Source organism: Falco rusticolus, chromosome 19, assembly GCF_015220075.1.
Source record: "Falco rusticolus isolate bFalRus1 chromosome 19, bFalRus1.pri, whole genome shotgun sequence".
NCBI classification, from domain to species: Eukaryota; Metazoa; Chordata; class Aves; order Falconiformes; family Falconidae; genus Falco; species Falco rusticolus.
The window spans coordinates 1641273-1656125 of record NC_051205.1 but is presented as its reverse complement, the minus strand read 5'-3'; the positions used below and the strand labels follow the sequence as shown (position 1 = coordinate 1656125).

At 58.5% G+C, this 14853-nt stretch overlaps 6 protein-coding genes across 8 annotated transcripts; 3 read left to right on the top strand and 3 right to left on the bottom strand.

Annotated features, from left to right (window-relative positions):
- Positions 1 to 1864: 1864 nt before the first annotated feature.
- Positions 1865 to 2209, bottom strand: LOC119159325 (claw keratin-like). The gene has a single exon (XM_037412035.1). It carries the CDS (start codon positions 2207 to 2209, stop codon positions 1865 to 1867), a length of 345 nt encoding a protein of 114 aa, XP_037267932.1.
- Positions 2210 to 3902: 1693 nt separating this feature from the next.
- Positions 3903 to 4247, top strand: LOC119159327 (claw keratin-like). The gene has a single exon (XM_037412036.1). The coding sequence runs from the start codon at positions 3903 to 3905 to the stop codon at positions 4245 to 4247; it is 345 nt and encodes a 114-aa protein (XP_037267933.1).
- A 2279-nt stretch (positions 4248 to 6526) lies between these two features.
- Positions 6527 to 6979, bottom strand: LOC119159298 (claw keratin-like). Of its 2 annotated transcripts, XM_037412018.1 has the most exons (2): positions 6655 to 6979; positions 6527 to 6618 (listed from the first exon to the last, which is right to left on the bottom strand). In XM_037412018.1, the coding sequence occupies exons 1-2, from the start codon at positions 6977 to 6979 to the stop codon at positions 6527 to 6529; spliced, it is 417 nt and encodes a 138-aa protein (XP_037267915.1). The 2 variants fall into 2 exon arrangements, with proteins under 2 accessions (XP_037267915.1, XP_037267914.1); XM_037412017.1 differs by having other exon boundaries at positions 6527 to 6979.
- A 1989-nt stretch (positions 6980 to 8968) lies between these two features.
- On the top strand, positions 8969 to 9421 carry LOC119159297 (claw keratin-like). Of its 2 annotated transcripts, XM_037412016.1 has the most exons (2): positions 8969 to 9293; positions 9330 to 9421. In XM_037412016.1, the coding sequence occupies exons 1-2, from the start codon at positions 8969 to 8971 to the stop codon at positions 9419 to 9421; spliced, it is 417 nt and encodes a 138-aa protein (XP_037267913.1). The 2 variants fall into 2 exon arrangements, with proteins under 2 accessions (XP_037267913.1, XP_037267912.1); XM_037412015.1 differs by having other exon boundaries at positions 8969 to 9421.
- A 2262-nt stretch (positions 9422 to 11683) lies between these two features.
- Positions 11684 to 12037, bottom strand: LOC119159323 (claw keratin-like). The gene has a single exon (XM_037412033.1). It carries the CDS (start codon positions 12035 to 12037, stop codon positions 11684 to 11686), a length of 354 nt encoding a protein of 117 aa, XP_037267930.1.
- A 1693-nt stretch (positions 12038 to 13730) lies between these two features.
- LOC119159322 (claw keratin-like) lies at positions 13731 to 14084 on the top strand. Its single transcript, XM_037412032.1, has one exon. The coding sequence runs from the start codon at positions 13731 to 13733 to the stop codon at positions 14082 to 14084; it is 354 nt and encodes a 117-aa protein (XP_037267929.1).
- Positions 14085 to 14853: the final 769 nt, after the last annotated feature.

Sequence of the window (14853 nt, the reverse complement as noted above, 5' to 3'; positions counted from 1 at the left end):
CAGCCTTGGCTCCCCGGGCTGTCCTAGCCAGCTGCCACCCAGGGCCTCTGCAGGGTGACCTGCGGGAGCTGCCTCGCTTCCTCCTGCCGGCCCTTGGCAGCATGTCCCTCTGCCAGATGGTCACCTGCAGCCGGGGCCGTACGTGTCTTGTTCAACAACAGCTTCTCCCTCTCTGCCCTCCCTCTCTTCTCCACACTTTGGGCTCCTGTACTCTGCAGCACTGCAAACCTCCACCACCTCCTTTTCTTATTTTTCCTTCATCTTCCACTGCTGGTTGGACCCATGTTGGCCTCACCTTGCCACCACTGGTGGAGTAGAAGCTCTTCTCGGGATTCCCTGTGTCACCCACCTGCTACCTGTGGATACGCTGTGCCCAGGAATGACAGCAGAGCTTCCCACCACCCCCTGTTGTGCTACAAATTTGCTGGCCCATCCCTGCTCTTCCTCACACATGAGCCCACAAAGCAGCCCACGCTGCCACAGCCCGCCAAAGCCCCCAGCCTCAGCCGCTGTAAGCGGGGTCACCAAACCCCACTCCCAGCACTGTTCCCTCAGCAGACACACAGGGGACACCTCCTCAGCCAGGAATGGGCAGATGGCTGAGACTCAGTGCAGGCTGACCTTGCCACATGGGAGGATGTGCACGTGCAGACAAATCCTCAAAGGCAAGATGAGATGTGCGAGCTTCTCTCCAGGCAGTGAGAAAAAAGAATGCCTGGGAAAAAAGAAAAAAAATGCCATTTTGCTGCCTTCTTTCCCATCCCCTGTGTTGACAATTGCGGATGACACATCTTTCTTGGAGGTCAGCATCAGGGACCCAAGAGGTGTCCCACTGCCCTCCACAATGGCTGTGGCCAGAACCGTCTCTGCCCAAGAGCACCTTGCAGTGCAGGGATCACACCATGAGGAGACAGCTGGGGCAGAGAGGGACCTCAGGAAGGCAGGCAGCCCAACCTCCTCCACAAAGAGCTTTATGCTTCACGTGACTGCATGCTCGCGGCCTCTTCATGGCTCTGAGGAGAAACTTGGGAAAAGTTGCTGTGTGTGTCTTCCCTCATGCCAGTGCCCTCACCTCTAGCTGGGCACAGGCGCATGGTCAGCATCGGGCAGCAGCCCCGTCCATGCAGTGTTTGTGCCTCCACTTCCCTGGACCTCCAGAGGTGACCAACAACAAGCCAATGAAAGGAGGTAAGGCCTGGCGTGCTGGTTTTGCAGAGCATTGGGAAGAGCTTCTGCCAGTCACCTGTGGCACTTGCACGTATTCAAAGGGAGCTCTGGGAACGTGCTGTGCTTACGGCTGGTGGGAGAGCAGAGGAAGCTCAGTGCAATGTGCTGCACAAGACCCAGGTGGGACTGTCATCCTCAGCTGTAGCACCCGGAGCAAACTGCCCAAACGGTCCAGGGCATTACCGTGGGAGATTCAAGCAGCCCACGTGCCACGAGGTCTGGGGGAAGTGGGAAGGCGGAAGGAAGGGTGAAGAAAAAGCATCATGGGTCGACATTGTGATGCAACAGAGCTTTTATTGCAGTTCCAGGGGAGGAGGGAGCTGGGACAAGAGCAGAGTCCTGGCCAGGGCCTTCCCCTGTCTCCTGGCAGTGGGCAGAGCAACAACGAGCGTCAGCCGTGCCCCAGGAGCAGGCACCCAGCGCGGGTCACTGTCATCAGGGTGCACCAAGACGTGAAGGGATGCTCAAGCAGGGCAGCAAGAAAGGCAGAGTAAGGCCACAAGCACGCACAAGGCGTCCAAGCTCTGGGGCCCAGCTGTGCCAAAGCAATGTCCTTCCTTCGAGCGTTGTGTTGGGATGTGCCACGGCCTTTTCAGGTCCTCGTCTACTTCTGTGGCAGGATCAAGTGTTGTGGAGCTTAGCAGGGTCCACAGCTGCCCCTGAGGTATCCGCAGCCTCGGCCCCAACCACCGTATCCATAGCCCCCATAGCCCCCATAGCCCCCATAGCCTCCAAAACCACCACGGCCTCCAAAAGTGCCGCCGTAGCCTCCGCCAACACCGGGAGCACCCGCTGAGCCAACAACACTGTGCTGCGGGAAGGAGCTGAGGATGGGCCCGGGGAAGGTGATCACCGCAGGTGGCGGCTGGATCACCACCGTGGAGTCAGGGCACTGCCGCACGCAGGTCTCGTTGCAGGTGTCAGCCAGCGGGGCCGGGGCGGCCACCCCACAGGAGGTGTTGCACAGGCTGGTGCAGGACATCTTTCAGGCAGGCAAGGAGTCCTGGCAAAGACACCAGGGATTAGGCACAGGTGCGGGGAAGGGGCTGTATCGAGGGAGGGAGGGAGGCAGGGAGAGATCCCCAAGGGGCTTCCAGGAGCTGGACTTACCCTGTTGATCAGGAGAGTCAAGCAAAGCCGAGTGGATAGAGGGCTGTGAAGCCCTCAGCTCTTTTATACACGTCCCAGGCTGCCCGGGGCATTGGCCACGGGGGTTGGTGGTTGAAACCCCACGTAATCATGAGACGTAGCACACAGCTTCATGACACAGAAAGTGATGCGAGAGAATTATATGCCGCCTCACTGGGGGCACTGGCATGCAAGCGTGCCCTGGAAAGGACAGGGGTGATGGGAGGGACAAACGATGACACGCCATTACATGAAAGACACGGCACGGCTGTTGTAGCTGAACCGGCGGCACCAATAAACCCCGATCTATCCCTAATCCCCCGCATTGCTTACGTGGCAATGTGCTGAACCTTGCAGAATATTGCTGTGTCCAACGCTAGCACACCAGGCTGCTGCTCCTGCAGACAACGCGCTCAGCAGCAGCCCAGCCAGGCACCCATGGCCACGAGTCCCCAGTGTGCCTGGGCCTGTGGGGAACTTTGCCACGTGCAGCCTGGCTCTCAGTGGCTGCTCGGCCCAAATCTCCTGGCCCAGCCCCCAACACCCAGCTGAGCAATCGAGTCCCTCCAGAGAGGCCTTGAGGAGGACCACGCTTACAAAGACATGGCCAAGGAAGCTGAGAGTGTCCTGGTCCCCTCCTGCCCTGCACCTCCCCTGTGCATGTCCCCTGTCACACAGGACCTTGCCGCCTGATCACATTGCCCCCCACCCACCTTTGTTTTGAGGCCCCACACGAATGGGTCTTTGAGCCGCTCAGCAAAGAGTGCCCCCCACCCTCTGCATGGCCGTTCATCGGTGAGCACCACATAGACCCTCTGGAGCCGGGGCATGGAGGTGGCCGAGGCTTCAGGGAGCTCCTGACCTGTTGCCCCAGAAGGCGCCCAGCGCTCACGGGCACTGGGAGATGGTGGGCATTTGCGAGTCACTCCGAGTGTCTGGAATGGCTTCTCCCTTTGCCCAGCGTCCCCCTGCCTCTGCTTACCGCCTTGTAAAAGGGAGGTAATGACAGGCATGATGGTGTGCACAGGATTGCAAAGCACATCTGCGAAATGCTCAGGACTCTGGCACGTAAGCAATGCGGGGGATTAGGGATAGATCGGGGTTTATTGGTGCCACCGGTTCAGCTACAACAGCCGTGCCGTGTCTTTCATGTAATGGCGTGTCATCGTTTGTCCCTCCCATCACCCCTGTCCTCTCCAGGGCACGCTTGCATGCCAGTGCCCCCAGTGAGGCGGCATATAATTCTCTCGCATCACTTTCTGTGTCATGAAGCTGTGTGCTACGTCTCATGATTACGTGGGGTTTCAACCACCAACCCCCGTGGCCAATGCCCCGGGCAGCCTGGGACGTGTATAAAAGAGCTGAGGGCTTCACAGCCTTCTATCCACTCGGCTTTGCTTGACTCTCCTGATCAACAGGGTAAGTCCAGCTCCTGGAAGCCCCTTGGGGATCTCTCCCTGCCTCCCTCCCTCCCTCGATACAGCCCCTTCCCCGCACCTGTGCCTAATCCCTGGTGTCTTTGCCAGGACTCCTTGCCTGCCTGAAAGATGTCCTGCACCAGCCTGTGCAACACCTCCTGTGGGGTGGCCGCCCCGGCCCCGCTGGCTGACACCTGCAACGAGCCCTGCGTGCGGCAGTGCCCTGACTCCACGGTGGTGATCCAGCCGCCACCCTCGGTGATCACCTTCCCCGGGCCCATCCTCAGCTCCTTCCCGCAGCACAGTGTTGTTGGCTCAGCGGGAGCTCCCGGTGTTGGCGGGGGCTACGGCGGCACTTTTGGAGGCCGTGGTGGTTTTGGAGGCTATGGGGGCTATGGGGGCTATGGGGGCTATGGATACGGTGGTTGGGGCCGAGGCTGCGGATACCTCAGGGGCAGCTGTGGACCCTGCTAAGCTCCACAACACTTGATCCTGCCACAGAAGTAGACGAGGACCTGAAAAGGCCGTGGCACATCCCAACACAACGCTCGAAGGAAGGACATTGCTTTGGCACAGCTGGGCCCCAGAGCTTGGACGCCTTGTGCGTGCTTGTGGCCTTACTCTGCCTTTCTTGCTGCCCTGCTTGAGCATCCCTTCACGTCTTGGTGCACCCTGATGACAGTGACCCGCGCTGGGTGCCTGCTCCTGGGGCACGGCTGACGCTCGTTGTTGCTCTGCCCACTGCCAGGAGACAGGGGAAGGCCCTGGCCAGGACTCTGCTCTTGTCCCAGCTCCCTCCTCCCCTGGAACTGCAATAAAAGCTCTGTTGCATCACAATGTCGACCCATGATGCTTTTTCTTCACCCTTCCTTCCGCCTTCCCACTTCCCCCAGACCTCATGGCATGTGGGCTGCTTGAATCTCCCACGGTAATGCCCTGGACCGTTTGGGCAGTTTGCTCCGGGTGCTACAGCTGAGGATGACAGTCCCACCTGGGTCTTGTGCAGCACATTGCACTGAGCTTCCTCTGCTCTCCCACCGGCCGTAAGCACAGCACGTTCCCAGAGCTCCCTTTGAATACGTGCAAGTGCCACAGGTGACTGGCAGAAGCTCTTCCCAATGCTCTGCAAAACCAGCACGCCAGGCCTTACCTCCTTTCATTGGCTTGTTGTTGGTCACCTCTGGAGGTCCAGGGAAGTGGAGGCACAAACACTGCATGGACGGGGCTGCTGCCCGATGCTGACCATGCGCCTGTGCCCAGCTAGAGGTGAGGGCACTGGCATGAGGGAAGACACACACAGCAACTTTTCCCAAGTTTCTCCTCAGAGCCATGAAGAGGCCGCGAGCATGCAGTCACGTGAAGCATAAAGCTCTTTGTGGAGGAGGTTGGGCTGCCTGCCTTCCTGAGGTCCCTCTCTGCCCCAGCTGTCTCCTCATGGTGTGATCCCTGCACTGCAAGGTGCTCTTGGGCAGAGACGGTTCTGGCCACAGCCATTGTGGAGGGCAGTGGGACACCTCTTGGGTCCCTGATGCTGACCTCCAAGAAAGATGTGTCATCCGCAATTGTCAACACAGGGGATGGGAAAGAAGGCAGCAAAATGGCATTTTTTCTTTTTTCCCAGGCATTCTTTTTTCTCACTGCCTGGAGAGAAGCTCGCACATCTCATCTTGCCTTTGAGGATTTGTCTGCACGTGCACATCCTCCCATGTGGCAAGGTCAGCCTGCACTGAGTCTCAGCCATCTGCCCATTCCTGGCTGAGGAGGTGTCCCCTGTGTGTCTGCTGAGGGAACAGTGCTGGGAGTGGGGTTTGGTGACCCCGCTTACAGCGGCTGAGGCTGGGGGCTTTGGCGGGCTGTGGCAGCGTGGGCTGCTTTGTGGGCTCATGTGTGAGGAAGAGCAGGGATGGGCCAGCAAATTTGTAGCACAACAGGGGGTGGTGGGAAGCTCTGCTGTCATTCCTGGGCACAGCGTATCCACAGGTAGCAGGTGGGTGACACAGGGAATCCCGAGAAGAGCTTCTACTCCACCAGTGGTGGCAAGGTGAGGCCAACATGGGTCCAACCAGCAGTGGAAGATGGAGGAAAAATAAGAAAAGGAGGTGGTGGAGGTTTGCAGTGCTGCAGAGTACAGGAGCCCAAAGTGTGGAGAAGAGAGGGAGGGCAGAGAGGGAGAAGCTGTTGTTGAACAAGACACGTACGGCCCCGGCTGCAGGTGACCATCTGGCAGAGGGACATGCTGCCAAGGGCCGGCAGGAGGAAGCGAGGCAGCTCCCGCAGGTCACCCTGCAGAGGCCCTGGGTGGCAGCTGGCTAGGACAGCCCGGGGAGCCAAGGCTGCTGCTGGGAGCGTTGCCTACAGAGGAAGGTTGAAGAAAACAACCATGGGACAACACTGCGATGCAACAGAGATTTTATTGCAGTCCCAGGGGAGCGGGGAGTTGGGACAAGAGCAAAGCACTGGTGGGGGCTTTCCCCTGTCTCCTGGCACTGGGCAGAGCAGCAACGAGCATCAGCCGTGCCACAGGAGCAGGCACCCAGCATGATGCTGCGTTGTCCAAGAGCAGCAAGTCTTGAAGGGATGCTCAAGCAGGGCAGCAAGAAAGGCAGAGTGGGCCCCACACATGCACGAGGCATCCAAGCTCTGGGGCCCAGCTGTGCCAAAGCAATGTCCTTCCTTCAGGTGTTGTGTTGGGATGTGCCATGGTCTTTTCAGGTCCTCGTCTTCTTCTGTGGCCGGGTCAAGTGTTGTGGAGCTTAGCAGGGTCCACAGTTGCCATTGAGGTACCTGTGGCCTCGGCCCCAGCTCCCATATCCACAACCGCCAAATCCTCCATAGCCCCCATAACCTCCATAGCCCCCACAGCTCCCATAGCCTCCATAGCCCCCGTAGCCCCAAAGGCCTCCATAGCCCCCATAGCCTCCATAGCCCCCGTAGCCCCCATAGCCTCCATAGCCTCCAAAACCACCACGGCCTCCAAAAGTGCCGCCGTAGCCTCCGCCAACACCGGGAGCTCCCGCTGAGCCAACAACACTCTGCTGCGGGAAGGAGCTGAGGATGGGCCCGGGGAAGGTGATCACCGAGGGTGGCGGCTGGATCACCACCGTGGAGTCAGGGCACTGCCGCACGCAGGGCTCGTTGCAGGTGTCAGCCAGCGGGGCCGGGGCGGCCACCCCACAGGAGGTGTTGCACAGGCTGGTGCAGGACATCCTTGTGTTCAGCAGGTGATGCTGCAAGAAAGGACAGAGCTCCGGGTCAGTGTCAGGCCCAATCCCGAAACCCTCCTGTCTCTCTCACACTTGGAACCTGTGTCCCAGGACAGGCTCTGGATCCTCTCCGGCAGTCACAGCAAGAAGAGGCTCCACAGTTCAAATGCTGGTATAAACCAGTGTTTGCCATGGTGCGCCCTGGGCCTGGCTTGACCAAAGGGAACAGAAAATCTCCCTCAACCAAAGCAAATGGAAAATAAACATCTCCCAAAGGATTTGAGTCTCTTGGTGTACTCAGAGCATTGTACCCACAAGGTTAAATTCCCATCCTTTCCATAGCTCTGAAACAGCACGATCCCATCCTTACTATGCCCGATGAAAGCGTGGTGGAGCCCCAAGCAAACGATGCCTCAGGAAAGCCACTGCTGAGGAAGGACAGAGGGAGGTAAGACTTGCACTTACCACAGTGATCAGAGAGGCAAGTGGGAGAAGATGGATAGCCAGCTGTGAAGCCCTCAGCTCTTATATACATGTCGCCGACTGACTGAGGAATCGCCCAAGGCGTGGTGGTAATAACCCCATGTAATCATGAGATCAAGCGGACAAAATTCATGACATAAATAGCGATATGAGATAATTAAGTGCCTCCTCATTGGGGACACCGGAACACAAATGTGCCCCGGAGAAAAAAGAGGTAATGGGAGGGACAGGACATGACACATCATTACATCAAAGACAAGGCGTTACTGTAGCTGAACTCGCGGCACCAATAAACCCCAATCTGTCCCTAATCCTTCACTTTGCTTGCACAGAAGAATTCTGGGCATCTTGCAGAAGATTGCTGTTCCCAACCACGCCACACTCAGCACAGCAGAGCCAGGCGCCCATGGCCGGCAGTGCCCAGCGTGCCTCTGCCTGTGCCTGTGGGGAGCACGGCCACGTGCAGCCTGGCTCTGGGTGGGCGCTCGGCCAGCCTCTCCTGGCACAGCCCTCAATGTCCCGCTGAGTAATTGAGCTCCTCCAGAGAGGGCTTGGCGAGAACCGTGCTCACAGGCATGAGGCTGAAGGAGCTGACACTGACATGGTCCCTTTGATGCCCTTCTTCTCCTCCGTATATGCCCCCCACATTCAGAGGTCTCCATGCTCTATCCTACTGCCATGCCCACTGCATCTCAACCAGCCTCTGTGCGCTTGAGGTTTTGCTATGCGTGGGACCGGTCCCCTCTACTCTTTGCATGGCTGTCAAGTGAATCCAGGACCTTAATACCTCTACAGCCTTAGAGGTGGGCAATTAACAGAGATATCTGTGGACCCCATGACAATGAGATGCTGTTGCTGGCATTCAGAGATGGTGGAAATTTGGAAGTCACTTCAAGCGTGTGGAAGGGCTTCTCCATGTGCCCAGCGTCCCGGTTCCTCTGTTTACCAGTCTGTAAGAGAAAGGTAATGACAGACGTGACTGCTATGCCCAGGATTGCAAAGCACTTCTGCAAGATGCTTATGACTTATCTACACAGGAAGCTTGAGGATTAGGGAGAGATTGAGGCTTATTGTGATGCGAGTTCGGCTACAGCAGCGCGTACTCTTTCATGTAATGATGTCTCACGACAAATCCCTCCCATCACACGTATGCTTTGCAAGGCACATTTGTACACAAATGTCCCTAGCGAGGCGGCATATAACACTCCCAGCATCATTATCTTTACGATGAAGATTGTGTGGTTGACCTCATGATTATGTGGGGTTTCAACCACCAACCCCCGTGGCCAATGCCCCGGGCAGCCTGGGACGTGTATAAAAGAGCTGAGGGCTTCACAGCCCTCTATCCACTCGGCTTTGCTTGACTCTCCTGATCAACAGGGTAAGTCCAGCTCCTGGAAGCCCCTTGGGGATCTCTCCCTGCCTCCCTCCCTCCCTCGATACAGCCCCTTCCCCGCACCTGTGCCTAATCCCTGGTGTCTTTGCCAGGACTCCTTGCCTGCCTGAAAGATGTCCTGCACCAGCCTGTGCAACACCTCCTGTGGGGTGGCCGCCCCGGCCCCGCTGGCTGACACCTGCAACGAGCCCTGCGTGCGGCAGTGCCCTGACTCCACGGTGGTGATCCAGCCGCCACCCTCGGTGATCACCTTCCCCGGGCCCATCCTCAGCTCCTTCCCGCAGCAGAGTGTTGTTGGCTCAGCGGGAGCTCCCGGTGTTGGCGGAGGCTACGGCGGCACTTTTGGAGGCCGTGGTGGTTTTGGAGGCTATGGAGGCTATGGAGGCTACGGGGGCTATGGAGGCTATGGGGGCTATGGAGGCCTTTGGGGCTACGGGGGCTATGGAGGCTATGGGAGCTGTGGGGGCTATGGAGGTTATGGGGGCTATGGAGGATTTGGCGGTTGTGGATATGGGAGCTGGGGCCGAGGCCACAGGTACCTCAATGGCAACTGTGGACCCTGCTAAGCTCCACAACACTTGACCCGGCCACAGAAGAAGACGAGGACCTGAAAAGACCATGGCACATCCCAACACAACACCTGAAGGAAGGACATTGCTTTGGCACAGCTGGGCCCCAGAGCTTGGACGCCTTGTGTGTGCTTGTGGCCTTACTCTGCCTTTCTTGCTGCCCTGCTTGAGCATCCCTTCACGTCTTGGTGCACCCTGATGACAGTGACCCGCACTGGGTGCCTGCTCCTGTGGCACGGCTGATGCTCGTTGTTGCTCTGCCCACTGCCAGGAGACAGGGGAAAGCCCCCACCAGTGCTTTGCTCTTGTCCCAACTCCCTCCTCCCCTGGAACTGCAATAAAAGCTCTGTTGCATCACAATCTTGACCCATGGTTGTTTTTCTACTTCCGTATTCCAGAAGCAATGCATTTAGTGGCATCCTTGGCTCCCCGGGCTTTCCTGTCAGTGACTCTGCAGGGTGACCTGCGGGAGCTGCCTCGCTTCCTCCTGCCGGCCCTTGGCAGCATGTCCCTCTGCCAGATGGTCACCTGCAGCCGGGGCCGTACGTGTCTTGTTCAACAACAGCTTCTCCCTCTCTGCCCTCCCTCTCTTCTCCACACTTTGGGCTCCTGTACTCTGCAGCACTGCAAACCTCCACCACCTCCTTTTCTTATTTTTCCTCCATCTTCCACTGCTGGTTGGACCCATGTTGGCCTCACCTTGCCACCACTGGTGGAGTAGAAGCTCTTCTCGGGATTCCCTGTGTCACCCACCTGCTACCTGTGGATACGCTGTGCCCAGGAATGACAGCAGAGCTTCCCACCACCCCCTGTTGTGCTACAAATTTGCTGGCCCATCCCTGCTCTTCCTCACACATGAGCCCACAAAGCAGCCCACGCTGCCACAGCCCGCCAAAGCCCCCAGCCTCAGCCGCTGTAAGCGGGGTCACCAAACCCCACTCCCAGCACTGTTCCCTCAGCAGACACACAGGGGACACCTCCTCAGCCAGGAATGGGCAGATGGCTGAGACTCAGTGCAGGCTGACCTTGCCACATGGGAGGATGTGCACGTGCAGACAAATCCTCAAAGGCAAGATGAGATGTGCGAGCTTCTCTCCAGGCAGTGAGAAAAAAGAATGCCTGGGAAAAAAGAAAAAAATGCCATTTTGCTGCCTTCTTTCCCATCCCCTGTGTTGACAATTGCGGATGACACATCTTTCTTGGGGGTCAGCATCAGGGACCCAAGAGGTGTCCCACTGCCCTCCACAATGGCTGTGGCCAGAACCGTCTCTGCCCAAGAGCACCTTGCAGTGCAGGGATCACACCATGAGGAGACAGCTGGGGCAGAGAGGGACCTCAGGAAGGCAGGCAGCCCAACCTCCTCCACAAAGAGCTTTATGCTTCACGTGACTGCATGCTCGCGGCCTCTTCATGGCTCTGAGGAGAAACTTGGGAAAAGTTGCTGTGTGTGTCTTCCCTCATGCCAGTGCCCTCACCTCTAGCTGGGCACAGGCGCATGGTCAGCATCGGGCAGCAGCCCCGTCCATGCAGTGTTTGTGCCTCCACTTCCCTGGACCTCCAGAGGTGACCAACAACAAGCCAATGAAAGGAGGTAAGGCCTGGCGTGCTGGTTTTGCAGAGCATTGGGAAGAGCTTCTGCCAGTCACCTGTGGCACTTGCACGTATTCAAAGGGAGCTCTGGGAACGTGCTGTGCTTACGGCCGGTGGGAGAGCAGAGGAAGCTCAGTGCAATGTGCTGCACAAGACCCAGGTGGGACTGTCATCCTCAGCTGTAGCACCCGGAGCAAACTGCCCAAACGGTCCAGGGCATTACCGTGGGAGATTCAAGCAGCCCACGTGCCACGAGGTCTGGGGGAAGTGGGAAGGCGGAAGGAAGGGTGAAGAAAAAGCATCATGGGTCGACATTGTGATGCAACAGAGCTTTTATTGCAGTTCCAGGGGAGGAGGGAGCTGGGACAAGAGCAGAGTCCTGGCCAGGGCCTTCCCTGGCAGTGGGCAGAGCAACAACGAGCGTCAGCCGTGCCCCAGGAGCAGGCACCCAGCGCGGGTCACTGTCATCAGGGTGCACCAAGACGTGAAGGGATGCTCAAGCAGGGCAGCAAGAAAGGCAGAGTAAGGCCACAAGCACGCACAAGGCGTCCAAGCTCTGGGGCCCAGCTGTGCCAAAGCAATGTCCTTCCTTCGAGCGTTGTGTTGGGATGTGCCACGGCCTTTTCAGGTCCTCGTCTACTTCTGTGGCAGGATCAAGTGTTGTGGAGCTTAGCAGGGTCCACAGCTGCCCCTGAGGTATCCGCAGCCTCGGCCCCAACCACCGTATCCATAGCCCCCATAGCCCCCATAGCCCCCATAGCCCCCATAGCCTCCAAAACCACCACGGCCTCCAAAAGTGCCGCCGTAGCCCCCGCCAACACCGGGAGCACCCGCTGAGCCAACAACACTGTGCTGCGGGAAGGAGCTGAGGATGGGTCCAGGGTAGGTGATCACCGCAGGTGGCGGCTGGATCACCACCGTGGAGTCAGGGCACTGCCGCACACAGGGCTCGTTGCAGGTGTCAGCCAGCGGGGCCGGGGCGGCCACCCCACAGGAGGTGTTGCACAGGCTGGTGCAGGACATCTTTCAGGCAGGCAAGGAGTCCTGGCAAAGACACCAGGGATTAGGCACAGGTGCGGGGAAGGGGCTGTATCGAGGGAGGGAGGGAGGCAGGGAGAGATCCCCAAGGGGCTTCCAGGAGCTGGACTTACCCTGTTGATCAGGAGAGTCAAGCAAAGCCAAGTGGATAGAGGGCTGTGAAGCCCTCAGCTCTTTTATACACGTCCCAGGCTGCCCGGGGCATTGGCCACGGGGGTTGGTGGTTGAAACCCCACGTAATCATGAGACGTAGCACACAGCTTCATGACACAGAAAGTGATGCGAGAGAATTATATGCCGCCTCACTGGGGGCACTGGCATGCAAGCGTGCCCTGGAGAGGACAGGGGTGATGGGAGGGACAAACGATGACACGCCATTACATGAAAGACACGGCACGGCTGTTGTAGCTGAACCGGCGGCACCAATAAACCCCGATCTATCCCTAATCCCCCGCATTGCTTACGTGCCAGAGTCCTGAGCATTTCGCAGATGTGCTTTGCAATCCTGTGCACACCATCATGCCTGTCATTACCTCCCTTTTACAAGGCGGTAAGCAGAGGCAGGGGGACGCTGGGCAAAGGGAGAAGCCATTCCAGACACTCGGAGTGACTCGCAAATGCCCACCATCTCCCAGTGCCCGTGAGCGCTGGGCGCCTTCTGGGGCAACAGGTCAGGAGCTCCCTGAAGCCTCGGCCACCTCCATGCCCCGGCTCCAGAGGGTCTATGTGGTGCTCACCGATGAACGGCCATGCAGAGGGTGGGGGGCACTCTTTGCTGAGCGGCTCAAAGACCCATTCGTGTGGGGCCTCAAAACAAAGGTGGGTGGGGGGCAATGTGATCAGGCGGCAAGGTCCTGTGTGACAGGGGACATGCACAGGGGAGGTGCAGGGCAGGAGGGGACCAGGACACTCTCAGCTTCCTTGGCCATGTCTTTGTAAGCGTGGTCCTCCTCAAGGCCTCTCTGGAGGGACTCGATTGCTCAGCTGGGTGTTGGGGGCTGGGCCAGGAGATTTGGGCCGAGCAGCCACTGAGAGCCAGGCTGCACGTGGCAAAGTTCCCCACAGGCCCAGGCACACTGGGGACTCGTGGCCATGGGTGCCTGGCTGGGCTGCTGCTGAGCGCGTTGTCTGCAGGAGCAGCAGCCTGGTGTGCTAGCGTTGGACACAGCAATATTCTGCAAGGTTCAGCACATTGCCACGTAAGCAATGCGGGGGATTAGGGATAGATCGGGGTTTATTGGTGCCACCGGTTCAGCTACAACAGCCGTGCCGTGTCTTTCATGTAATGGCGTGTCATCGTTTGTCCCTCCCATCACCCCTGTCCTCTCCAGGGCACGCTTGCATGCCAGTGCCCCCAGTGAGGCGGCATATAATTCTCTCGCATCACTTTCTGTGTCATGAAGCTGTGTGCTACGTCTCATGATTACGTGGGGTTTCAACCACCAACCCCCATGGCCAATGCCCCGGGCAGCCTGGGACGTGTATAAAAGAGCTGAGGGCTTCACAGCCCTCTATCCACTTGGCTTTGCTTGACTCTCCTGATCAACAGGGTAAGTCCAGCTCCTGGAAGCCCCTTGGGGATCTCTCCCTGCCTCCCTCCCTCCCTCGATACAGCCCCTTCCCCGCACCTGTGCCTAATCCCTGGTGTCTTTGCCAGGACTCCTTGCCTGCCTGAAAGATGTCCTGCACCAGCCTGTGCAACACCTCCTGTGGGGTGGCCGCCCCGGCCCCGCTGGCTGACACCTGCAACGAGCCCTGTGTGCGGCAGTGCCCTGACTCCACGGTGGTGATCCAGCCGCCACCTGCGGTGATCACCTACCCTGGACCCATCCTCAGCTCCTTCCCGCAGCACAGTGTTGTTGGCTCAGCGGGTGCTCCCGGTGTTGGCGGGGGCTACGGCGGCACTTTTGGAGGCCGTGGTGGTTTTGGAGGCTATGGGGGCTATGGGGGCTATGGGGGCTATGGGGGCTATGGATACGGTGGTTGGGGCCGAGGCTGCGGATACCTCAGGGGCAGCTGTGGACCCTGCTAAGCTCCACAACACTTGATCCTGCCACAGAAGTAGACGAGGACCTGAAAAGGCCGTGGCACATCCCAACACAACGCTCGAAGGAAGGACATTGCTTTGGCACAGCTGGGCCCCAGAGCTTGGACGCCTTGTGCGTGCTTGTGGCCTTACTCTGCCTTTCTTGCTGCCCTGCTTGAGCATCCCTTCACGTCTTGGTGCACCCTGATGACAGTGACCCGCGCTGGGTGCCTGCTCCTGGGGCACGGCTGACGCTCGTTGTTGCTCTGCCCACTGCCAGGGAAGGCCCTGGCCAGGACTCTGCTCTTGTCCCAGCTCCCTCCTCCCCTGGAACTGCAATAAAAGCTCTGTTGCATCACAATGTCGACCCATGATGCTTTTTCTTCACCCTTCCTTCCGCCTTCCCACTTCCCCCAGACCTCGTGGCACGTGGGCTGCTTGAATCTCCCACGGTAATGCCCTGGACCGTTTGGGCAGTTTGCTCCGGGTGCTACAGCTGAGGATGACAGTCCCACCTGGGTCTTGTGCAGCACATTGCACTGAGCTTCCTCTGCTCTCCCACCGGCCGTAAGCACAGCACGTTCCCAGAGCTCCCTTTGAATACGTGCAAGTGCCACAGGTGACTGGCAGAAGCTCTTCCCAATGCTCTGCAAAACCAGCACGCCAGGCCTTACCTCCTTTCATTGGCTTGTTGTTGGTCACCTCTGGAGGTCCAGGGAAGTGGAGGCACAAACACTGCATGGACGGGGCTGCTGCCCGATGCTGACCATGCGCC

Excerpts from the sequence above, each read along its gene's own strand:
- LOC119159322 (XM_037412032.1), top strand. The coding sequence starts at position 13,731 with ATGTCCTGCACCAGCCTGTGCAACACCTCCTGTGGGGTGGCCGCCCCG.
- LOC119159323 (XM_037412033.1), bottom strand. The coding sequence starts at position 12,037 with ATGTCCTGCACCAGCCTGTGCAACACCTCCTGTGGGGTGGCCGCCCCG.
- LOC119159325 (XM_037412035.1), bottom strand. The coding sequence starts at position 2,209 with ATGTCCTGCACCAGCCTGTGCAACACCTCCTGTGGGGTGGCCGCCCCG.
- LOC119159298 (XM_037412017.1), bottom strand. The coding sequence starts at position 6,979 with ATGTCCTGCACCAGCCTGTGCAACACCTCCTGTGGGGTGGCCGCCCCG.
- LOC119159297 (XM_037412015.1), top strand. The coding sequence starts at position 8,969 with ATGTCCTGCACCAGCCTGTGCAACACCTCCTGTGGGGTGGCCGCCCCG.
- LOC119159327 (XM_037412036.1), top strand. The coding sequence starts at position 3,903 with ATGTCCTGCACCAGCCTGTGCAACACCTCCTGTGGGGTGGCCGCCCCG.